This window comes from Oncorhynchus nerka, linkage group LG4 (genome assembly GCF_034236695.1).
Source record: "Oncorhynchus nerka isolate Pitt River linkage group LG4, Oner_Uvic_2.0, whole genome shotgun sequence".
Taxonomy (NCBI): domain Eukaryota; kingdom Metazoa; phylum Chordata; class Actinopteri; order Salmoniformes; family Salmonidae; genus Oncorhynchus; species Oncorhynchus nerka.
This window is the reverse complement of record NC_088399.1, coordinates 31,662,469-31,687,852: the sequence shown is the minus strand read 5'-3', so window position 1 is coordinate 31,687,852 and position 25,384 is coordinate 31,662,469. Positions and strand designations below refer to the sequence as shown.

The following is a 25,384-nucleotide window of genomic DNA, read 5'->3' as shown; positions in this document are numbered from 1 at the left end:
ACAATATATATATATTTTTAAGTACAATGTGTTTGTTAGCCTGTATTAAAATATGCTTACATTTATTCAAGAACAAAAAAGTGATTGTGATTGTGTTGAATTGTGTTTGGGAAATAAAGATAGACATGGTTTTAAAAAGCTAGTGGTCCTTTTTCATTCAACACAGATATTTTTTGGCAGCTCAACTTGTCCCGCAACTCAATTTACTCCATGCCCAGGGTACTGCAAGTTGTGCCAAGAGACCACTTTTTTTTTGGACAAGCTGTGTTTTCAAAACTGTAAAGTTTACATGAATTCTGAGTATTTCCAGGGATACTCAACATCCTGAAATATATGTAGATATATTTGTTAGAAATAATAGTATATTTCCCTTTACGGAGTGATGCTGAATGTAAGATATTACTCAACTTACCCCACATGTACATGTACATGCATGTCTCTTTCCAAGCTACTCTTGGTAATTTCATTCAAACAAAGCATTATGTTCTATAAGCTTGAATAATGAACGTTATAGTAATTGTCTGTTGCATGCAACGTTATTGAATTATTCTCTTCTAGCCAAAGAACACTGTAAAATTACACATTTTCTTCACATATCCACGGCCCGACAATTACAGAGAAAATCAATATGATGGCAATGTCTATATTTGTTACTTGATGTGGAACATTCCGTGTCAAAGTTTCGGAAGCCTCAAATTAACTTTAATTCAACTTTGTAGTTGAATAGTTATTGACAGATGAAGGGACATATACAGTCTTAGAAAAAAGGGTTCCAAAAGGGTTTCTGGTTTTTGGTTCCACGTAGAACCCTCTATGGAAAGGAACCCAAGAGGTTTGGAACCAAAAAGGTTCTTCAAAGGGTTATCCAATAGCGATAGGCAAAGAACCATTTGAGGTTCTAGATAACTTTTTTTCTAAAACTGTAGATAGTTCAAATAGAATGCAGTGAGAGAGAGAGTTAAAATAGAATGCAGAGAGAGAGAGAGAGAGTTGAAATAGAATGTAGAGAGAGAGAGAGAGAGAGAGAGAGAGATAGATATCACAGAGGCTTAATAAGGAGTGAAGTGGATTGTTTCAGATCGCTTTCTGGTTGGGTGACTTTTTAAAAACCTGCACAGTGTCTGGGAAAAGAGAAGAGGGAGGAAAAGGATTGTGCGTGCTTGTGTGTGCGTGTAAATATAGCTGGGAATGTTTCATTTGCTATGTCAGATAACACACACACACATGTTTGTTTTTCTATTATTTTTGCAACTAAACTATTTATTCCCATTCAAACGAGAAAAAGTCTTACAGTCACATACAGATATAGAGGGAATGTGAATCCTTTAAACTAGCCTACATCAAGTACTTTAAGAAAGAAAGAAAGAAAGAAAGAAAGGAAGGAAGAAAGAAAGAAAGAAAGAAAGAAAGAAAGAAAGAAAGAAAGGAAGAAAGAAAGAAAGAAAGAAAGAAAGAAAGGAAGGAAGGAAGAAAGAAAGAAAGAAAGAAAGAAAGAAAGAAAGAAAGAAAGAAAGAAAGAAAGAAAGAAAGAAAGAAAGAAAGAAAGAAAGAAAGAAAGAAAGAAAGAAAGAAAGAAAGAAAGAAAGGAAGGAAGGAAGGAAGGAAGGAAGGAAGGAAGGAAGGAAGGAAGGAAGGAAGGAAGGAAGGAAGGAAGGAAGGAAGGAAGGAAGGAAGGAAGGAAGGAAGGAAGGAAGAAACAGGTCAACATAGAGAAGCTATAGAAGCTTCTCCCAGGTTAAAGTAGGTTCTGATACACAGCCTGTTTTAATGACAGTTAAACGAAGATAGAAGACGGGTGAGAAGAGAGGCACAGAGAGCGAGGAAGAGAGAGAGAGAAGGGGATAAAGAGAGAGAGAGAGAGAGAGAGAGAGAGAGAGAGAGAGAGGGAGAGAGAGAGAGAAAAGGAAAGCGAGAGGAGAGAAGAGAAAGAGAGAACTGACAGAGTGAATCTATTAGGAGTGGATGTTCTGACACATCATTTGTGGAAAAAACTGCCAAGACACTTCCAGCAAAGAGTGATGATAGTCTGCTTTTGACTAGATTTATAAAAGACTAATTGCACACCCAAACTGTGGGCATGCTGAGATTAACAGTGATGCCCATCTTCATTATCGCTCCATCCAAAGCTTCAGATGAATGGAAAATGGTTGTGATTATACATGACAGGCTTTGACAAGCCGTTGCATATGGAGAAACTAAAACAAAATCTGTCCTCCCAGTCTTTTGTGAAAGAATGCATGCCTGATCGAGTGGTTTAGGTTGTTTGAAGGTAGAAAGTTCATACGTTTCGAAGATGCTCTTCAGAAACCCTGCCATGCCATTGGTCGATCAATATCTGAGAGGCTTTGGAACTGATTGGAGGAGACAGAGCAGATTTAGCCAATCATAAAGAGGGGTGACCTGGAGCCAGGGTTTTGTTTCTTGATTGGCGCGCGCACACACACACACGCGCGCGTGCGTGCCAGTGGAGGCTACGGAGGGGAGGACGGCTCATAATATTGGCTGGAAGGGAGTCAATGGAATGGTATCAAACATGTGGTTTCCATTGGTTGAAACCATTCCATTGACTCCATTCCAGCCATTACTATGAGCCGTCCTCCCCTCAGCAGCCTCCACTGACGCACACACACACACACACACACACACACACACACACACACACACACACACACACACACACACACACACACACACACACACACACACACACACACACACTTGAATAGAGACTTCAAGGGCTTGCTCAAGGAATGCCAAATCTGTCATCTGTATCATTACAGAGCAGAGGGAGCAATGTCAAGTCTTTGAAGGACATAAGAATAACGTTGTTGTCTCCCTCTAGCTGTACAAACTTGTATGACTAATATTTGCATAGAAATAACTTGATGCAACTTCGACCCTGGACTTCCCTTAGACACTGAATATACTGTTGTATCTTATTCTTTCATAAAGCAGTAGCCTACATTTTGAACTTAAACTGAGTGTACAAAACATTAATAACACCTTCCTAATATTGAGTTGCACCCCATGTTGCCCTCAGAGCAGCCTCAATTCATTGAGGGATGGACTGTGCAAGGTTTCAAAAGCAGTTCACAGGGATGCTGGCCAATGTTGACTCCTATGCTTCCTACAGTTGTGTCAAGTTGGATGGATGCCCTTTGGGTGGTAGACCATTCTTGATACACACGGGAAACAGTTGAGCGTGAAAAACATAGTAGAGCTGCATTTCTTGACGCAAACTGGTGTGCCTGGCACCTACTACCATACCCCGTTCAAAGGCACTTAAATATTGTGCCTTGCCCATTCACCCTCTGAATGGCACACATACACACTACAGGTCTCATTTGTCTCAAGGCTTACAAATCCTTCTTTAATCTGTCTCCTCCCTTTCATCTATACTGACTGAAGTGGATTTAAGAAGTGGCAATAAGGGATCACCTGGATTCACCTGGTCAGTCTATTTCAAGGAAAGAGCAAGTGTCCTTAATTTTTTGTACACTCAGTGTAGTTTCTTTTGTTTTTCTCTTAATAACATGTTTTCCTATTTCTCCTCTCTCTCATCCTCTTCCTCCCAGGTGTCAGATCGTTGTGACTATGTGTTTGTTAATGGGAAGGAGACGAGGGGGAGGATGAGGATGGTGCTCAACTTCACCTACAGCTACCTGAGTGCCCAACTGGAGATGAGTGTGTGGATGCCCCGCCTCCCCCTGCTTATCGACATAGCCAACCCCGAACTCAGCCAGATCAAGGGCTGGAGAGTCCCCGTGGCCACCGACAACAAGAGGTTAGTAGTTTTACCAGATAGTGAGATGTGTTACCTGGTTCAACCTGCTTGGGAAATTGACTCTTTGCGATGCAAAGTAAAATACTAACTTCAAGCATCTTGTTAATTTTGATGGTTGTATCACCACCTCCCACATATTTACCACTTATTTTTGAAGTAGTATCTTCATCTGGCAGTTTAGAATAACTGTGAGGATGCTAATGTCTTAATCATGACACCTACACCTTTCCTCTTCCCATCACTCCCCTGTCTATGGCCACTGTTGTGATCAGGATACCCAGGTGACGTCGGTGGTCTCTCTGAGGGAAAAATGTGACTTTCAACTACTGCCATGACTCTGTCTCTCATTTCTGTCGCTGACTCACTTTCTGTCAGCCAGACGCGAGACTAACATATCTGTTATCACCTCCACAACATTCTGGAAATGTCCTTACACAGCCAGTCTTGTTTCTGTTTGTTGTGAAAGCGAGATTTATTGGTTGCAAAGGCATGTCTGAACAATGAAGAAAGAGAGAGAAGAATAGAGTTTGAGTCTGTCTTTTATTTTCTCTCATTGTTATAGTACGGGCATTTAAATTTGGGCAATTAAGCTTGAGTTCTTTAGCTTGAGGCATATGTTCTGTAGATTGTTCAGTTACCTTGCACAATGCATGCTCGAATCCACTTCAGCATACATCATTATCCCCAATGCACAATGCATGCTCGAATCCACTTCAGCATACATCATTATCCCCAATGCACTGTGCAACCCTTTAACCCTGGGGCCACCAGGTGGCGTTCTAACACATATGCCCCTGCTTTCATGGCCCTCTCTGAGCCCATGATCACTCTAGTCCAGTGGGTAGGAGAGGTGAAAAGGCCAGTCGAGTTGTGGGTCTGAAAGCGAGCTCATTATACGCCCAGACCTTATCTGACCTGACGGTCATCAGTGAGAACACGGCTTGCATGCTTTTGTCTGCGCCCTGCCGCAAATGTCACCTCGATTAGGCTGACGTGTGTGTCATCCCTCCGGTGGAGAGGTGGAGGGGGGAGGAATGGGGGGCCCGGGCACCTACGCCAGTCAGCTCCAGCATGTTAACCTGTCAGCCTGTTTTTCTGCCTAGATGGCCACGCATCATTAAACCTAATGGAAGTTGTCAGTGTCGCACTTCGCCCAACCACCTGGCCTGGCCCAGAGAACAGAGGGGGATGGGGTTGTTTTTAAAGAAAATGAATTCAGTGGAGAAAGAACGAGAGAGAGAGAGGGTGTGAACTGAGTGGAGAGAGAGAAAGAGAGAGATTTGAATGAGAAAACATGTAAGGTAGAGAGAACGAGAGAATGGAGATTGGAGTGGTATCAATGTAATGGCTGTGGCCTCCGTGTTTACCGCTTTTCACAGTGCTACACTGTTTACAGGAGTTTAGAGTCTCTGGCCCACTTTCTGTCTGTCATTGGGCTGAAGACAGGTGCCTCTCCCTGGTCTGTACTTGACCTAATCAGCCCTACTGCTGCTGTATGGGGTTCATCACAGTAGATGAAAAAGACTCAACCTGGTCTCAGAGAATTTCATATTATTCTGTATGTAACTCCGGGACACTCCATTTAGTATTAAACTGTATGTTACCTTTGGTATGGTTACTTAAAACCTTACCCCCTTTTTTTGTCAAATTTTGCCTAAAATTACATACCCAAATCTAACTGCCTGTAGCTCAGGCCCCGAAGCAAAGATATGCATATTCTTGGTACCATTTAAAAGGAAACACTTTGAAGTGTATGGAAATGTGAAAGGAATGTAGTAGAATATAACACAATCAATCTGGTAAAAGATAATACAAAGAAAAAACCAACAGTTCTTTAGTATTTTTTTGTACCATCATCTTTGAAATGCATGAGAAAAGCCATAATGTATTATTCCAGCCCAAGTGCAATTTAGATTTTGGCCACTAGATGGCACCAGTGTATGTACCCAAATCTAACTGCGTGTAGCTCAGGCCCTACCACAATCTGGTAGAAGAAAATACAAAGAAAAAACCAACCAGTGTTTTTTTTACCACCATATTTGAAATGCAAGAGAAAGGTCAATACTTTGGGATCGGTGTCCCTTCCACGGGACGGTTGAGCTAACACGAGGTTGTAAGTATCAAGAACATTTCCCAGGACATAGACATATCTGATATTGGCAGAAAGCTTAAATTATTGTTAATCTAACTGCACTGTCCAATTTACAGTAGCTATTACAGAGAAATAATACCATGCTATTGTTTGAGGAGAGAGGACAATTTTGAACATGAAAACGTATTAATGCAAAAACGAAAGGAGGGTGGTTCGTCGGGGTGGATGGATAGATGGGTGGGTGCATAACAGAAACGGCTAGCAACCGAAAGGCTGCAAGTTTGAATCTCATCACGGACAACTCTAGCATTTTAGCTAATTTGCAATTTTTTAACTACTTACTACTTTTTGGCTACTTTGCACCATAACCCTTTAACCTAACTCCTAAACTTAATCCCAACCTTAACACTAGCCCCTAACATTAGCCACCTAGCCACCTAGCTAGAATTCATAACCAGCTAAATTTAACTAAATGTAATCGAAGATTTAATCTATGTAATCCCCAAAAGTAGTTATTCATCATGAGAGGGCCATAAACATTATTAACTAGTAATGCTGCATACTCAAAGAAAGGTTCAAATCTCACCTTTCTGGTAAAAATTGCTGAGGTGTAGTCATTTTTGAGGATTCAATATAAAATATAAAATATGAATATATATTACATATTTTATATGATATATTTCCTATTCAACAAAACTGTATGAATTTGGCTTGAAATGACTTATATGCTTTCTAAATATAGCATAATAAAATTATAAAGTGGCTAACTGTAAGATTTTACCTTCCTTTTATCTGTAAAATACATATGTGTATGTTTAGTGTTAGAGACATTTTACATATGTTCCAATATGTGAATGTCCCAAAGAGCTCTAGCTTGGCTTCCTGAACTCGTTAGGAACTCACCTTTCATCTCATATCCATCTTGTCTATCTATGACAAACATAACGTTTTTTGGGGGTTAAAATGTATGAATTATTTTAGATTAATGTCTATAAATTGTTAGCCACCTAGCCACTTAGCTAAAATTCGTAACATATCATATGTTTTGCAAATATGTAACTTGCAAATTCGGAACACATAATACAAATTCTAATTCGGAAAATATCATACATATTCATACATACCATGGGAAACGTAACATGTCATACTAAATGGAGTATTCAGATATACATACAGAATAATACAAAATACTCTGAGACCAAGTTGGAAGACTCGGTCCCTATAGGCCAGGCTTTCAATCTCTCTTTCAATTCAAACAATGGAAAATATTATAGGAGAAGATAGAGACAGAGAAGTCAGAGTAATTGAGGAATAGAATAGAGTAGATAATTTTTTATAAAAACTAAAAACACATTGCAAATAAACATATTTTTACTCAGAAATTTGGTAGCATTGTATTTATTTGATATTTTGCTCCGGAGTAAACAAATACCCACGTTCAAATGTGTCTGTGGTAACTGCAGTAAACTGTGTAAACTTTAATGCTCCTTTTATTCTGCTTCTTAACAAGCACTTTTCTTTTTCTTTTCTCCAGGTATGAGAGGTTGAGTGAGGATGATGGTGATGAAGTGAACAGTGAGAGGACAGAGAGTGGCTGTGTCCCTCAGTACCAGAGCACCACGGTGCGGGTCCTCACACACTTTATGGCCCTAGGAGCTGATGGGCTGGGCCAACAGGACTTCCTGCTGGGCAGTGATTGGCAGGTGGATGTGACTGACCTGGTCCAGGATTCACTGAGGGTGGAGGACCAACGTGTGGCCCGCCTACTGAAGGGACAGGTCCTGATGGGCCTCAGCACCGGCACAGCCAAACTACAGGTGAGAGAGAGAGAGCGAGAGAGAGAGAGAGGGAGATAGGGAGGGTGTGATCGAAAGGGGGAGAGAGATAGTGGGGGAAAGAGTGATAATGAGAGTATTCGTTTGTGAGAGAGAGCAAGGGAGAGAAAGAAACAACATGATTAAGAGAGAGTGAGAGAAAGAAAGAAAGAGAGCACCTGCTTGGACAAAATAATAGAGGATGGGGAGTGGAGGAGGAACGATTGGAAAATACAAAGTAAACCGAGGCTCGTTGCAAGGGAGACTTTAAAAAGGCAACAGAATCGATCTCGGCACAACATAAACACTTAGCCAATCAGGGCCTGACAAAGCAACGTGAGACTGCGGCACGGCCAATAAAGGCTGCTGAGTCTCTGAGGGCATGTAGGCTCACACACCACACTCACATGCCCCATCCCATTTAGATCATTACTGTGTCCACTTACGGTGTAAAACACAATTGATCAAGCTTTTCCCCAACAGCACAACAGCTTTGCCAAGGCCTGAGCCATGGACCTGCATCCCTTCTCCTTATTGATGAGCTTCAGTTGTGTGTGTCGGTGTACAATGCCCTATTACCTTTATGTTATCCTGGGTGGTCAGTTGAGAACCTTTTCTCATTTCCAATGGCGACCTTGGCCCAGAGGCAGAAACAGAAGCGAAATTGATAGAAATCATATCAATGGTTGACCCTCTATTTGTTTGCGTCCTTTTGGATGGTTTGAGAATGTCTATGACTCAATAAGAGTGGAGAGGCACATTATGAATGTTAACGGCAACCTTGATAACCCTGTAATTATTCACTCTGCTACAAAGCCATCATGTCACTGTCCCTCCCCTACCGTGTTATTATAGGGGGCTTATTTTTTATTTTATTTAACCTTTATTTAACCAGGTAGGCCAGTTGAGAACAAGTTCTCATTTACAACTGCGACCTGGCTAAGATAAAGCAAAGCACTGCGACAAAAACAACAACACAGAGTTACACATATACAAACGCACAGTCAAATACACAAAAGAAAAGAAAAATCTATGTACAGTGTGTGCAAATGTAGAAGAGTAGGGAGGTAGGAAATAAATAGGCCCTAGAGGCGAAAACGAATAAATAGCTGCTCTCATCGGTGGAATGGAAAAAAAATGAAAGTGTTCATGATATTTATTTTCAAGAAACACTCAAACAAAAATAACCAATCAAAAAAAATGAAAGCGAACAGTTCCGTCAGGCACAGACACTAAACAGAAAATAACACCCCACAAAACTCAAACGGAAAATCACAACTTATATATGATCCCCAATCAGAGACAACAATAGACCTCTGATTGGGAACCACACTCAGCAAAACAACAAAGAAATAGAAAACATAGATTTTCCCACTCGAGTCACCCTGACCTAACCAAACATAGAGAATAAATAAGGATCTCTAAGGTCAGGGCGTGACATTAGCATTAATATTGGAGTGAAAGATGTGCAGATGATGATGCGCAAGTAGAGATACTGGGGTGCAAAAGAGCAAGAGGGTAAGTAATAATATGGGGATGAGAAAGTCGGGTGTGCTATTTACAGATTGGCTGTGTACAGGTACAGTGATCGGTAAGCTGCTCTGACAGCTGATGCTTAAAGTTAGAGAGGGAGGTATAAGACTCCAGCTTCAGTGATTTTTGCAATTAGTTTCAGTCATTGGCAGCAGAGAACTGGAAGGAAAGGCAGATGACACAAAGAGAGGTTGAATAGGCTAATAATAGGGGTTGCAACAATTTCGGCTGATAATTTTAGAAAGAGAGGGTCCAGATTGTCTAGCCCAGCTGATTTGTAGGGATCTAGATTTTGCAGTTCTTTCAGAACATCAACTGTCTGGGTGAAGGAGGAGCGGGGGGGAGGGGGAGTTGCTGCAGTGGTGCTGAGATGTTGGTCGGCGTAGGGGTAGCCAGGTGGAAAGCATGGCCAGCCGTGTTAAATGCTTAATAAATGATCAATTATAATATATTTATCGGGGGTGACAGTGTTTCCTATACTCAGTGCATTGGGAAACTGGGAGGAGGTGCTCTTATTCTCCATGGACTTTACAGTGTCCCAAAACTTTTTGGAATTAGTGCTACAGGAAGCAAATTTCTGTTTGAAAATGATAGCCTTAGCTTTCCTAATTGACTGAGTATATTGGTTCCTGACTTCCCTGAAAAGTTGCATGTCACGGGGGCTATTCGATGCTAATGCAGAATGCCACAGGATGTTTTTGTGCTGGTCAAGGGCAGTCAAGTCTGGGGTGAACCAAGGGCTATATCTGTTCTTAGTTCTACATTTTTTGAATGGGGTATGCTTATTTAAGATGGAAAGGAAAGCACTTTTGAAGAGCAACCAGGCATCCTCTACTGACGGGATGAGGTCAATATCCTTCCAGGATACCAGGGCCAGGTCAATTAGAAAGGCCTGCTTGCTGAAGTGTTTTAGGGAGCGTTTGACAGTGATGTGGGGTGGTCATTTGACTGTGGACCCATTATACATGCAGGCAATGAGGTGATCGCTGAGATCCTGGTTGAAGACAGCAGAGGTGTATTTGGAGGGCAAGTTGGTCAGGATGATATCTAAGAGGGTGCTCATGGTTACGGATTTAGGGTTGTACCTGGTAGGTTCCTTGATAATTTGTGTGATATTGAGGGCATCTAGCTTAGATTGTAGGACGGCCGGGGTGTTAAGCATATCCCAGTTTAGGTCACCTAACAGTACGAACTCTGAAGATAGATGGGGGGACGATAAATTCACATATGGTGTCCAGAGCACAGCTGGATGAGGGGGGTCTATAACAAGAAGCAACAGTGAGAGACTTGTTTCTGGAATGGTGGATTTTTTAAAGTAGAAGCACAAATTATTTGGCAGTTCTAGCTTGTCGGAACATTTTATATTTAGGGATGGAAATTTCAGGATTTTTGGTGGCCTTCCTAAGCCAGGATTCAGACACGGCTAGGACATCCGGGAATGCGGAGTGTGCTGAAGCAGTGAAAAAAAAAACTTAGGGAGGAGGCTCCTAATGTTAACATGCATGAAACCAATGCTTTTACGGTTACATTTGTCAACAAATGAAAGCGCCTGGGGAATTGGAGTGATGCTGGGGGCTGCAGGGCCTGGGTTAACCTCTACATCACCAGAGGAACAGAGGGAGGATTAGGATAAGAACACGGCTAAAGGTTAACTCTTGGAACTACTGTTACAGGAATTAAATTCCTATACGTTTTAATACCCAATTAAAATGAAACACTCTGTCAATTCCTAAGAATTTGTAAGACTCTTATTTGCATAAAAAGGACAGAGACCAGTCTCAAAATCAATCAGCAGTGTTTATTCTCGAGAGTACTGAACATGATACAGTTTACCACAGGTTATAAACTGAAAATGACGTCATTAGTTTTTGTACCATCCCGTATCATCTCCACTCCAGTACAATGGCTGTATAGTTCTCAAGCCTTCCCACATCGTCTCTCCCTACTTAGATCATTTACGACCGGGCCAAGGTCTGCCTGTGTAGATAAGCATTCTAGCCAGTCTGACTTTAAGTTAATTAATTTCTACCAAGGAACAGACAGTCATTGTTCTTATTCTTGATTATATGTACACACATTATATTCAGTACTAGGATTAAAAGAAAATTCATACATCTATACAGTAACATAATAGTATTCTGATTAGTCAGTCCTGATTGAAATGTATACATAATTAGTCATCATTGATAAAAAATCCCTTAACAACTACCCATCCCGGATCCGGGAGAATTGTCATCAACTGACACTAAGTAGCATAACACAACGGACAAAAAATCTTACTAGAAAATATTCATATTCATGAAATCACAAGTGAAATATATTCAAACACAGCTTAGCCTTTTGTTAATCACCCTGTCATCTCAGATTTTGAAAATATGCTTTACACCCAAAGCAAGACAAGCATTTGTGTAAGTTTATCGATAGCCTAGCATAGCATTATGCCTAGCTAGCAGCAGGCAATCTGGTCACGAAAATCAGAAAAGCAATCAAATTAAATAGTTTATCTTTGATGAGATTCGGATGTTTTCACTCACGAAACTCCCAGTTAGATAGCAAATGTTCCTTTTTCCCCCAAAAATTCTGTTCTGTTAGTTCTTCACGTTTGGCTGAGAAAACGACCGGAAATTGCGGTCACGACAACGCCGAAAAATATTCAAAATTAGCTCCATAATATTGACAGAAACATGGCAAACGTTGTTTATAATCAAACCTCAAGGTGTTTTTCAAATATCTATTCGATAATATATCCGACGAGGCAATTGGTTTCTCATAAGAAGCGATTGGAAAAATGGCTACCTCAGTATTTTACGCAAGATTTTCTGCGGGAGACACCATGTGACCACTTGCTAAATATGGTCCCTTACGGCTATTCTTCAACGGAAATGCGTAAAAAGACGTCACATTGCTGTAGACACCTTTGGGAATACGTGGAAACGTAAGCTCATGCGTAGCTCATTCACAGACATATAAGGAGTCATCATGAGGCGGTTTCAAAAAATGCTGCACTTCCTGGTTGGATTTTTATCTGGGTTTCGCCTGTAACATCAGTTCTGTAGCACTCACAGACAATATCTTTGCAGTTTTGGAAACATCAGAGTGTTTTCTATCCAAAGCTATCAATTATATGCATAGTCGAGCATCTATTTGTGACAAAATATCTTGTTTAAAACGGGAACATTTTTCATCCCAAAATGTAAATAGCGCCCCCTAACACGCCCCCTAACACTTGTACATAACGATATGTACAAGGGACAATCAAAACAGACATCCCACTGCTACGCCAACACACACACACACACACACACACACACACACACACACACACACACACACACACACACACACACACACACACACACACACACACACACACACACAGTAAACAAATCTATAGTTCTGATGCTGATCACTCACATGCAAAGAAACACACAAACGCAAAAAACAGAACACACTATGCTCTCCTCTCTCTTCATTTCTTTTTTCCTCTCCTTCCTGAAGCGCACACACACACACTGGCAATCAGAGAACCCCACATGCAGCAGCCTCAAATGAGTATTGACAGTGTTGTTAGAGAGCCTTTGAAGTTTATTTGATAGCAAAATTGCCTCTCGCTTCACTGGAGTGATTTTAGATCCAGCTACAAACAAGAGCTTCCTCAATCGTCTGGAATTAAAATCTGATAAAAAGAGCAATCACTGCGATTGTCAAGGAGGGTCTTGTAATCAAACTATCAAAAAGAAATCTGCTGAAAAGGGAGTAGATGGTCCTGGGTCTCCAAGGTTACCAATAATAAAACCCATTTCATGTGTCAGATGCATCTCTCCCTGCCCTGTTGTTTTAGCTGCTGCTAAATTGATTAATCACTTTACCTCATAAAACCGGTTATTAGCTTTTAAAGGCGCAATCACTGCTTTTCCCAAGCTTCAAATACAGCTTCGAATGGTTCATTGTTTTGACAATGCCTCCACAATGTCACCAACAGATGTAATATAAAAAGGCTTTATTTTTTTTTCTTTACCTTTCTAAGTTACTTTTGTTTATGTATTATTTTATTTAACTTAATTCTAGAGTAGATTAAAGGACATTGAATGAAAATGTGGTGGTAGGTGTGCTGCTGGGTTTTAGGATAAAGCTTTGGCTTAATCTGACCAGTGACGCAATGTACCCACTTAGATAATAAAATAGTCCGAAATAGACCTAATGCATCAAGTTAACAAGGTATCTCTACATATATGCTCATGGTAACACATGTGGGGAGGTCATATCACTTCAAACCACAGACTGCAAATGTGACACCTCATCTCTTTCCGACGAATCCAACATTTTGTTTTTGACATTTGACAGAAGTACAGACTCAGAGCTTCAAAATGGTCTGTCATGCACTGCATTCGGAATAACAATGGCAAAGTAATGCTGCTTTGAACGTTTATAAACTTGTAACCCCACTTAAAAAGAGAAATGGTCCTTGAAAAGTTTTGGTTCAGTTTTTATACCTCTTTGTTCACACCCATTCAGCATCGTTCCCACCCTCTTAATAAGCCTTAGACCCACTCTGTTTACCCACTTGTGAGCCATGTCCTCAACAGAGTGAGTAAGGTAGTGTAGTAAACAACCAAAGATTTCAAGACTAAAAGTGGTAAAAGTAGTAGCCTTTTTTGATAATGTCGCCATTTATACTTTTTTGTTCATTTTTTTCACATTGTTTGTAACTCATTCTGTACATAAAGTTGCTGCTACAATCTCTTATGACCGAAAAGAGCTTCTGGCATCAAAACAGCAATTACTCACCTCGAACTGGACAAAGATTTTTTATTTAATGAGTCCAACACGAAGGATATACATTCTTTGTCAAGACAAACCCCAAATCCTTGTCATTCGCGAAAAGAAAATACAGAGAAAAGGGGGGAGGAGGGCAGAGTGTCTTGTAAGAATTCACCAACGAGTAGGTACACCACCACTACCCGCAGTATTATTGGCCAACCTGCAATCATTGGAAAAAACTGGACAATCTACAATTCAGACTATCCTACCAACGGGATATTAAAAACGGTAATATCTTATGTTTCACCGGGACGTGGCTATACGACGATACAGATCATATAGAGCTGGCTGGCTTCTCTGTGCATCGGCAGGACAGAGCAGCTACGTCTGGTAAGACGAGGGGCGGGGATTTGTGTCTATTTGTCAATAATTGCTGGTGCGTGATGTCTAATATTAAAGAGATCTCGAGGTATTGCTCACCTGAGGTAGAGTACATCATGATAAGCTGTAGACCACACTATCTACCAAGAGAGTTCTCATCTACAGTACCAGTCAAAAGCTTTGACACACCTACTCATTCAAGGTTTTTTTTTGTTGCTATTTTCTACCATGTAGAGTAATAGTGGAGACATCAAAACTATAAACATTCCAGGTGAAGCTGGTTGAGAGAATGCCAAGAGTTTGCAAAACTGTCATCAAAGGAAAGGGTGTCTACTTTGAAGAATCTCAAATATAAAATATATTTTGATTTGTTTAACACTTTCTTGGTTACTACTGAAGTGTGTTATATGTGTTATTTCATAGTTTTCATAGTTTTGTTATCTCCACTATTATTCTCCAGTGAAGAAAATAAAAAAAATATAAGACTGCACTCAACTTAGACTGCACCCAATGACCTGTATAAGGCCACCTTTACTCCACACACAGTGACGCATACAAAGCTCTCCGTCGCCCTCCATTTGGCTTACAAGCTAAATCTAAAGCAGGAAGTACCAGTGACTCGCTTTTGCAGGTTTTACTACTTACAAAGCATGTAGAGGTCTGTAATTTTTATCATAGGTACACTTCAACTGTGAGAGGTGGAATCTAAAACAAAAATCCAAAAAATCACATTGTATGATTTTTAAGTAATTAATTTGCATTTTATTGCATGACATAAGTATTTGATCACCTACCAACCAGTAAGAATTCTGGCTCTCACAGACCTGTTAGTTTTTCTTTAAGAAGCCCTCCTGTTCTCCACTCATTACCTGTATTAACTGCACCTGTTTGAACTCGTTACCTGTATAAAAGAAACCTGTCCACACACTCAATCAAACAGACTCCAACCTCTCCACAATGGCCAAGACTAGAGAGCTGTGTGTAATGACATCAGAGATAAAATTGTAGACCTGCACAGCTTGGTGAGAAGGCAACAAATGTTGGCGCAATTATTAGAAAATGGAAGAAGTTCAAGATGACGGTCAATCACCCTCGGTCTGGGGCTCTATGCAAGATCTCACCTCGTGGGGCATCAATGATCATGAGGAAGGTGAGGGATCAGCCCAGAACTACACGGCAGGACCTAGTCAATGACCTGAAGAGAGCTGGGACCACAGTCTCAAAGAAAACCATTAGTAACACACTACACCGTCATGGATTAAAATCCTGCAGCGCACGCAAGGTCCCCCTGCTCAAGCCAGCGCATGTCCAGGCCCGTCTGAAGTTTGCCAATGACCATCTGGATGATCCAGAGGAGGAATGGGAGAAGGTCATGTGGTCTGATGAGACAAAAATAGAGCTTTTCGGTCTAAACTCCACTCCCCGTGTTTGGAGGAAGAAGAATGATGAGTACAACCCCAAGAACACCATCCCAACCGTGAAGCATGGAGGTGGAAACATCATTCTTTGGGAATGCTTTTCTGCAAAGGGGACAGGATGACTGCACCGTATTGAGGGGAGGACAGACCTGAACCCAATAGAAAATCTTTGGAGGGAGCTGAAAGTCCGTATTGCCCAGCGACAGCTCCGAAACCTGAAGAACTAAGGTCTGTATGGAGGAGTGGGCCAAAATCCCTGCTGCAGTGTGTGCAAACCTGGTCAAGAACTACAGGAAACATATGATCTCTGTAATTGCAAACAAAGGTTTCTGTACCAAATATTAAAGTTCTGCTTTTCTGATGTATCAAATACTTATGTCATGCAATAAAATGCAAATTAATTACTTAAAAATCATACAATGTGATTTTATGGATTTTTGTTTTAGATTCCGTCTCTCACAGTTTAAGTGTAAGTATGATAAAAATTACAGACCTCTACATTCTTTGTAAGTAGGAAAACCTGCAAAATCGGCAGTGTATCAAATACTTGTTCTCCCTACTGTATTTGAAATCCCTCTATGCCCTCAGATGACCCACCAAACAGGTAAAGATTGAATCCTATATAAACTCAGCAAAAACAGCAACGTCCCTTTTTCAGGATCCTGTCCTTCAAAGATAATTCCTAAAAATCAAATAACTTCACAGATCTTCATTGTAAAGTTCCCCATGCCTGTTCAATGAACCATAAAGAATTAATTAATGAACATGCACTTGTGGAACGGTGGTTAAGACACTAACAGCTTACAGACAGTAGGCAATTAAGGTCACAGTTATGAAAACTTAAGACACTAAAGAGGCCATTCTACTGACTCTGAGAAACACCTGGGTCTCTGCTCATCTGCGTGAATGTGCCTTAGGCATGCTGCAATGAGGCATGGGGACTGCAGATGTGGCCAGGGCAATACATTGCAATGTCCGTACTGTGAGACGCCTAATACAGCGCTACAGGGAGACAGGACGGACAGCTGATCATCCGGGACAGGTATAGGATGGCAACAACAACTGCCCGAGTTACACAAGGAACGCACAATCCCTCCATCAGCGCTCAGACTATTCACAAAAGACTGAAAGAGGCTGGACTGCGGGCTTGTAGGCCTGTTGTAAGGAAGGTCCTCACCAGACATCACCTGCAACAGCGTCGCCTATGGGCACAAACCCACCGTCGCTGGACCAGACAGTACAGGCATAGAGTCCATAGTTTTGTCTCACCAGGGGTGATGGTCGGATTCGTGTTTATCATTGAAGGAATGTTACCCTCTCTTTCTCGCTGGACCCTCTCTTTCTAAAATGATCTGCCGAAATTGTTGCAACCCTTATTACAAGCCTGTTTAACCTCTCTTTCGTATTGTCTGAGATTCCCAAAGATTGGAATGACACTCTAGACCCAAACTGCTACAGACCTATATCTATCCTACCCTGTCTTTCTAAGGTCTTCGAAAGCCAAGTTAACCTGTTACTCCTACCCCCTACTTTTTTGAACATTCTGTTAAAAATCGCGCAACATTTCAGCGCCCTGCTACTCATGCCAGGAATATAGTATATGCATATGATTAGTATGTGTGGATAGAAAACACTCAGACGTTTATAAAACTGGTTAAATCACGGCTGTGACTATAACAGAACGTGCGTTTCATCGAAAAGTGCAGGAAAATCTGATCACTGAAAATGGAAAAATATATCCATGCGCGACTTGAACCCATTGATAAAGGTGAACCACATTTAATGGGGCCGAGGTTGCAATACAGCTTCCACACGATGTCTAGAGTCTTGTCATTTGCCTACTATTTGTTTCTTGGTCAAACAGACGCAAGACAGCGCAGTTCTTCCAGTCTCCGACCGGATATTTTGGTTGAGATTTACCCGGACATTATTTCCAGACGGACAGCTATAAAATATACATCGCCTCTTGATCAATTTGATCGCTTATTAACGTTTACTAATACCTAAAGTTGCATTACAAAAGTATTTCGAAGTGTTTTGTGAAAGTTTATCGTCGACTTTTTTAATTTAAAAAAATGACGTTATGTTATGAAACGCTATTTTTTTCCTTGATCACACAGTCTTCATAGATCGATATCTAGGCTATATATGGACCGATTTAATCGAGAAAAAAAAGACCCAATAGTGATGTTTATGGGACATCTAGGAGTGCCAACAAAGAAGATGGTCAAAGGTAATGAATGTTTTATATTTTATTTGTGCGTTTTGTGTAGCGCCGACTTTGCTAATTATTTTGTTTACGTCCCCTGCGGGTCTTTTGGGGTGTTACATGCTATCAGATAATAGCTTCTCATGCTTTCGCCGAAAAGCATTTAAAAAATCTGACTTGTTGCCTGGATTCACAACGAGTGTAGCTTTAATTCACTACCCTGCATGTGTATTTTAATGAACGTTTGAGTTTTAACTAGTATTATTAGCATTTAGCGTAGCGCATTTGCATTTCCAGATGTCTAGATGGGACGCCTGCGTGTCAGGTAGAGGAGCAAGAGGTTAACTAACCTCCAGACGAGCTTCAATGCCATACAACTCTCCTTCCGTGGTCTCCAACTGCTCTTAAACACAAGTAAAACTAAATGCATGCTATTCAATCGATCACTGCCCGCACCTGCTCGCCCGTCCAGCATCACTACTCTGGACGGCTCTGACAACTACAAATACCTGGGTGTCTGGTTAGACTGTAAACTCTCCTTCCAGACTCACATTAAGCATCTCCAATCCAAAATTAAATTTAGAATCGGCTTCCTATATCGCAACAAAGCATCCTTCACTCATGCTGCCAAACATACCCTCGTAAAACTGACCATCCTACCGATCCTCGACTTTGGTGATGTCATCTATAATATAGCCTCCAACACTCTACTCAACAAACTGGATGCAGTCTATCACAGTGCCATCCGTTTTGTCACCAAAGCCCCATACACTACCCACCATTATGACCTGTATGCTCTTGTTGGTTGGCCCTCGCTTCATACCCGTCGCCAAACCCACTGGCTACAGGTTATCTACAAGTCTCTGCTAGGTAAAGCCCCACCTTATCTCAGATCACTGGTCACCATAGCAGCACCCACTCGTAGCACGCGCTCCAGTATATCTCACTGGTCACCCCCAAAGCCAATTCGTTCTTTGGTCGTCTTTCCTTCCAGTTCTATGCTGCTCCCTCACTAGCTTTAAGCACCAACTGTCAGAGCAGCTTACAGATCACTGCACCTGTACATAGCCCATCTGTAAACAGCCCATCTATCTACCTACCTCATCCCCATACTGTTATTTATTTATTTTGCTCCTTTGCACCCCAGTATCTCTACCTGCACATTCATCTTCTGCCAATCTACCATTCCAGTGTTTAATTGCTATATTGTAATTACTTCGCCACCATGGCCTATTTATTTCCTTAACTTACCTCATTTGCACTCACTGTATATAGATTTTGTTTTCTTTTGTTGTACTGTATTATTGACTGTATGTTTTGTTTATTCCATGTGTAACTCTGTGTTGTTGTATGTGTCGAATTGCTCCACTTTATCTTGGCCAGGTCATAGTTGCAAATGAGAACTTGTTCTCAACTAGCCTACCTGGTTAAATAAAGGTGAAATAAAATAAATAAATAAAAACACAGAGGCCTGTTGTCATGTATTGTCATGTTATGTCTTGTTCCTGTTCTTTCTCTTCACTTCGTTTCCCGCTGCTGGTCGTATTAGGTTACCTTCTCTCCCTTTCCTTCCCCCAGCTGTTCCTCATCTCCTCTAACTACCTCGTTTACTCTCTCCCACCTGTTCCCTTTTTTCCCTCTGATTAGGTCTCTATTTCTCTCTCTGTTTCTGCTTCTGTCTTTGTCAGATTCTCGTTTGCTTCACCCTTGTCCCGTCCTGTCGTAATCTGCCTCTTCATCAGATGCTACGTGTGATCAGGTACCTCTGTCCTCTACAACCCACGCCTACCCGGAGAGACCAGCAGTCTGTTGCCGCTAACCCTGCTATTCTCTTCTGCTGCTAGAAGGGGACTCTCCTGTAAAGATCAGAGGACTTTATGATTTATTTGTCGCCCTCTCTGCGGGTTGTCTATTTTGTCAACCGATACATCTGAAGAGGATTTATGTCTTCCCTGTGTTTGGACATTAAAAGACTCTGTTTCTGTTAAACCGCTTTTGGGTCCTCACTCACCTGCATAACAGAAGAATCTGACCAAGAATGGACCCAGCGACATCGGATCCTCTCCACTCAGCCGTCGAGATCCAGGGAGCGATGCTAGGCAGACACGAGCAGGAATTGTCTGCTGCTCGACATGCCGTTGAGACCCTGGCCGCCCAAGTCTCCGACCTCTCGAAACATATTCACCATCTCCGCCTCGATCCACCGGCTACTTCCAGAGCTTCCGAGTCTCCGGAGCCCAGAATTAATAACCCGCCGTGTTACTCTGGGGAGCCCACTGAATGCCGCTCGTTCCTCACCCAGTGTGATATTGTGTTTTCTCTCCAGCCCAACACGTACTCCAGGGGCACAGCTCGTATCGCCTACGTCATATCTCTCCTTACTGGACGGGCTCCTGAGTGGGGCACGGCAATCTGGGAGGCGAGGGCTGAGTGTACTAACCAGTATCAGAACTTTAAGGAGGAGATGATACGGGTTTTTGATCGTTCTGTTTTTGGGGAAGAAGCTTCCAGGACCCTGTCTTCCCTATGTCAAGGTAATCGATCCATAACTGATTACTCTATAGAGTTTCGCACTCTTGCTGCCTCCAGTGACTGGAACGAGCCGGCTTTGCTCGCTCGTTTTCTGGAGGGTCTCCGCGTGGAGGTAAAGGATGAGATTCTCTCTCGGGAGGTTCCTTCCAGCGTGGATTCCTTGATTGAACTCGCTATTCGCATAGAACGACGGGTTGATCGTGGAAGGGAGCTCGCGTTATCCGTTGCCCCCCTCTCCGCATCACTACCATCTTCCTCCACTGGCTCAGGTGCTGAGCCTATGCAGCTGGGGGGTATTCGCATCTCGACTAAGGAGAGGGAACGGAGAATCACCAACCGCCTCTGTCTCTATTGTGGTTCCGCTGGTCATTTTGTCATTTCATGTCCAGTAAAAGCCAGAGCTCATCAGTAAGCGGAGGGCTACTGGTGAGCGCTACTACTCAGGTCTCTCCTTCAAGATCCTGTACTACCTTGTCGGTCCATCTACGCTGGACCGGTTCGGCAGCTTCCTGCAGTGCCTTTATAGACTCTGGGGCGGAGGGCTGTTTTATGGACGAAGCCTGGGCTCGGGAACATGACATTCCTCTCAGACAGTTAGGGGAGCCCACGGCCTTGTTCGCCTTGGATGGTAGTCCTCTCCCCAGGATTCAGCGTGAAACGCTACCTTTAACCCTCACTGTCTCTGGTAATCATAGCGAAACCATTTCTTTTTTAATTTTTCATTCACCTTTTACACCTGTTGTTTTGGGCCATCCCTGGCTAGTGTGTCATAATCCTTCTATTAATTGGTCTAGTAATTCTATCCTCTCCTGGAACGTCTCTTGTCATGTGAAGTGTTTAATGTCTGCTATCCCTCCTGTTTCCTCTGTCTCTTCTTCACAGGAGGAGCCAGGTTTTTCACTAAGTTGGATCTTCGTAACGCTTACCATCTCGTGCGCATCAGGGAGGGGGACGAGTGGAAAACGGCGTTTAACACTCCGTTAGGGCACTTTGAATACCGGGTTCTGCCGTTCGGCCTCGCTAACGCTCCAGCTGTCTTTCAGGCATTAGTGAATGATGTACTGAGAGACATGCTGAACATCTTTGTTTTCGTTTACCTTGACGATATCCTGATTTTTTCACCGTCACTCCAGATTCATGTTCAGCACGTTCGACGTGTCCTCCAGCGCCTTTTAGAGAATTGTCTTTATGTGAAGGCTGAGAAGTGCTCTTTTCATGCCTCCTCCGTCACATTTCTCGGTTCTGTTATTTCCGCTGAAGGCATTAAGATGGATCCCGCTAAGGTCCAAGCTGTCAGCGATTGGCCCGTCCCTAAGTCACGTGTCGAGCTGCAGCGCTTTCTCGGCTTCGCGAATTTCTATCGTCGTTTCATCCGTAATTTCGGTCAGGTGGCAGCTCCTCTCACAGCCCTTACTTCTGTCAAGACGTGCTTTAAGTGGTCCGTTTCTGCCCAGGGAGCTTTTGATCTCCTCAAGAAGCGGTTTACATCCGCACCTATCCTTGTTACACCTGACGTCTCTAGACAGTTCATTGTCGAGGTTGACGTGTCAGAGGTGGGCGTGGGAGCCATTCTTTCCCAGCGCTCCCATTCTGACGACAAGGTCCACCCTTGCGCGTATTTTTCTCATCGCCTGTCGCCGTCTGAACGTAACTATGATGTGGGAAACCGCGAACTGCTCGCCAACCGCTTTTGGGTCCTCACTTACCTGCATAACACCTGTACTCTGGAGCGGGATCGATTTGGAGGTGGAGGGTCGGTCATGGTCTGGGTCTATGTGTCACAGCATCATCTGACTAAGCTTGTTGTGATTGCAGGCAATCTCAATGCTGTGTATTAAATACAGCTGGTGGCCACACCAGACACTGACTGTTACTTTTGATTTTGACCCCCCGTTTGTTCAGGGACACATTATTCAATTTCCGTTAGTCACATGTCTGTGGAACTTGTTCAGTTTATGTCTCAGTTGTTGAATCTTGTTATGTTCATACAAATATTTACACATGTTAAGTCTGCTGAAAACAAATGCAGTTGACAGTGTGAGGACGTTTCTTTTTTTTGCTGAGTTTACTAGGCGGTGTCAGAGGAAGGAACAAAAATTGTCAAAGACTCTAGCCACCCAAGTCATAGACTGTTCTCTCTGCTACCGCATGGCAAGTCTAGTACCAAAAGGCTCCGTAACAGCTTCTACCCCCAAGCCATAAGACTGCTGAACAATTAATCAAATGTCCACCCAGATTATTTACATTGACCCACTCCCTTTGTTTTTACACTGCGTCTACTCTCTGTTAACGATCTATGCATACTGTAGTCACTTTACAAATTACCTCGACTAACCTGTACCCTCGCACATTGACTAGGTACCTCCCCCTGTGTATAGCTTCGTTATTGTTATGTAATTTTCTTCTGTTACTTTTTGATTTTATTAAAAATATTTTACTTTAGTTTATTTTGTAAACATTTTCTTAAAACTGGTTGAGGGCTTGTAAGTAAACATTTCTGTTACATTTTGACCTTAGTTCTTTTATTATGTCTTTGTTTTAGTATGGTCAGGGCGTGAGTTGGGTGGGTTGTCTATGTTCCTTTTTCGTTTTGGGAGTTCTGTGTTTGGCCTGGTATGGTTCTCAATCAGAGGCAGCTGTGAATCGTTGTCCCTATCGTTGTCCCTGATTGAGAACCATATATAGGTAGCCTGGTTTCACTTTTGTGTTGTGGGTGATTATTTTCCGTGTGAGTTACCACACGTGACTGTTTTGGTTGTGTCACGTTGTTATTTTTGTAGTGTTCAGTTTGTCTTATTAAAATGGGTACTTACCACGCTGCAAATTGGTCCGATCTCTCTTACTCTTCAGAAGAGGAAGACGACGAACGTTACAATTTCACAGTAAGGTCTACACCTGTAGTATTCAGCGCGTGTGACAAATAACATTTAATTTGATTTGACTACAATAAGGAAAAACTCCAGGTAAAATTACACTTTATAAAAATGCAAGATCAATAAAAGTAGTTCCAATCACGTTGGTGGTAAATGAAACAGTCAAAATGTGTTGTTTATGCTTTACATACCAAGTGTTGTCATCGATTCCTTGTGGAGACGCCCCACCCCTGTTTTTGTCACATGGCAGCAGCCTTCCATCAAAGTTTTTCTGTCCTGGTAATACTATTGCATTATCCTTTGCATATTTGTTGATGTTCACAACTTGCTGCAAGTCCTCATGCTTCAGTTGTAACCAGTGCTTGCTTGGGCCAGCTCTCTTGTTGATGGAAGACATTAGACCATTCTCCTTGTATGACTGGTGGAGGAGAGCCAGGCGTGTTCTGCAGTGGCACATCATGCAGGCTCTAGTTTTGTCTTATCTTGATTATTGTCCAGTCGTGTGGTGCAAGGACCTATTTAAGCTGCAGCTGGCCCAGAACAGAGCAGCACGTCTTGCTCTTCATTGTGTTCAGAGGGCTAATATACATACTATGCATGCCAGTCTCTCTTGGCTAAGAGTTAAGGAGAGATTGACTGCATCACTTTTTCTTCTTATAAGAAACATTAATGTGTTGAAAATTCCAAATATTTTGCATAGTCAACTTAAACACAGCTCTGACACACACACACACTTACCCCACCAGACATGCCACCAGGGGTCTTTTCACAGTCCCCATATTCAAGAAAGCATACAGAGTTATATAGAGCTACCATTGCATATAACTCTGTTCCATCTCTTATTGCTCAAATGAACAGCAAACATAGTTTAAAACTACAGATAAAGCAACACCTCACGGCACAACGCCTCTCCCCTATCTGACCTAGATAGTGTGTGTGTGTATGTATTGATATGTAGGCTATGTGTGCCTTTTTTTAATTGATGTAGTTCTGTCCTTGAGCTGTTCTTGTCTATTAATGTGCTTTATTATGTTATGTTTCATGTTTTGTGTGGACCCCAGGAAGAGTAGATGCTGCTTTCCTAATAAAATATAAAAATGGTGAAAGACCAATTCCAGAGAAAAATATTTGATCATTATTAGATGAGGCTTACCCAGGAACACACTTGTCTAAATTGATAGGTCATGTGAAAGAGAGGCTATAACCTCTCCCCAATAACATATATCTAAGTGGATGGGTCTCTATTGCCTAGAATCTGTTCGCATAGATGGCCATAATCACCCCCAGACACAGCTGGCTAAGTTAATGGGTCATGTAATCATCTGGCATTGTGGAGTCTTTTGTTTAGACATGTAGCTAGCTAGCCAGCTAAGCAATGAACAATAATCCCAACCCATGCAGTAGCAATACAAGCAGATTGTCATAGCTAGCCACCATGCATGAAATGGTGTAGTATGAATCTGCAGGTAGCTAAAGCTAACCAACTGGATTCAATGTTAGCTAGATAGCTAACAGTAGGCTACACCTAGAAATGCAAATGGTTTTATGAGATATTAATAATATTACTACACAGATCATACATGTAGTTAGAGAGCCAGCCAGAAAATGACAGCCAGCTAAGTTTTTCATGTCACATGCACAAGTACAGTGAAATGCCTTTCTTGTAAACTCAAAACCCAACAATGCAATAATCAATAACAATGTAATACTAGAAAAAAAAAGAAATTTGAAGAATGCAATAAGTAAGCAGTATTATATACAGGGTCAGTTCCAATATTATATTTACAATGTGAAGGGACACTACAGTGAGGAAGGTAGATATGTATTGGGGTAAGGTGACTAGGCAGCAGGATATAAGATAAACAGAGTAGAATTTTTTATTTTTTATTTTTTATTTTTTATTTCACCTTTATTTAACCAGGTAGGCTAGTTGAGAACAAGTTCTCATTTGCAACTGCGACCTGGCCAAGATAAAGCATAGCAGTGT

General features: G+C 41.9%; 1 protein-coding gene across 1 annotated transcript in view; it reads left to right on the top strand.

The window, feature by feature from the left end:
- The window catches only part of si:dkey-112m2.1 (transmembrane protein 132C), a 149,422-nt gene that overhangs the window by 109,365 nt on the left and 14,673 nt on the right, over nt 1-25,384 (top strand). Inside the window, exons 6-7 of the mRNA XM_029651184.2 lie at nt 3,576-3,784; nt 7,411-7,693. Coding sequence (XP_029507044.2) covers nt 3,576-3,784; nt 7,411-7,693 — 492 coding nt within the window. The remainder of the gene's footprint in view (nt 1-3,575; nt 3,785-7,410; nt 7,694-25,384) is intronic.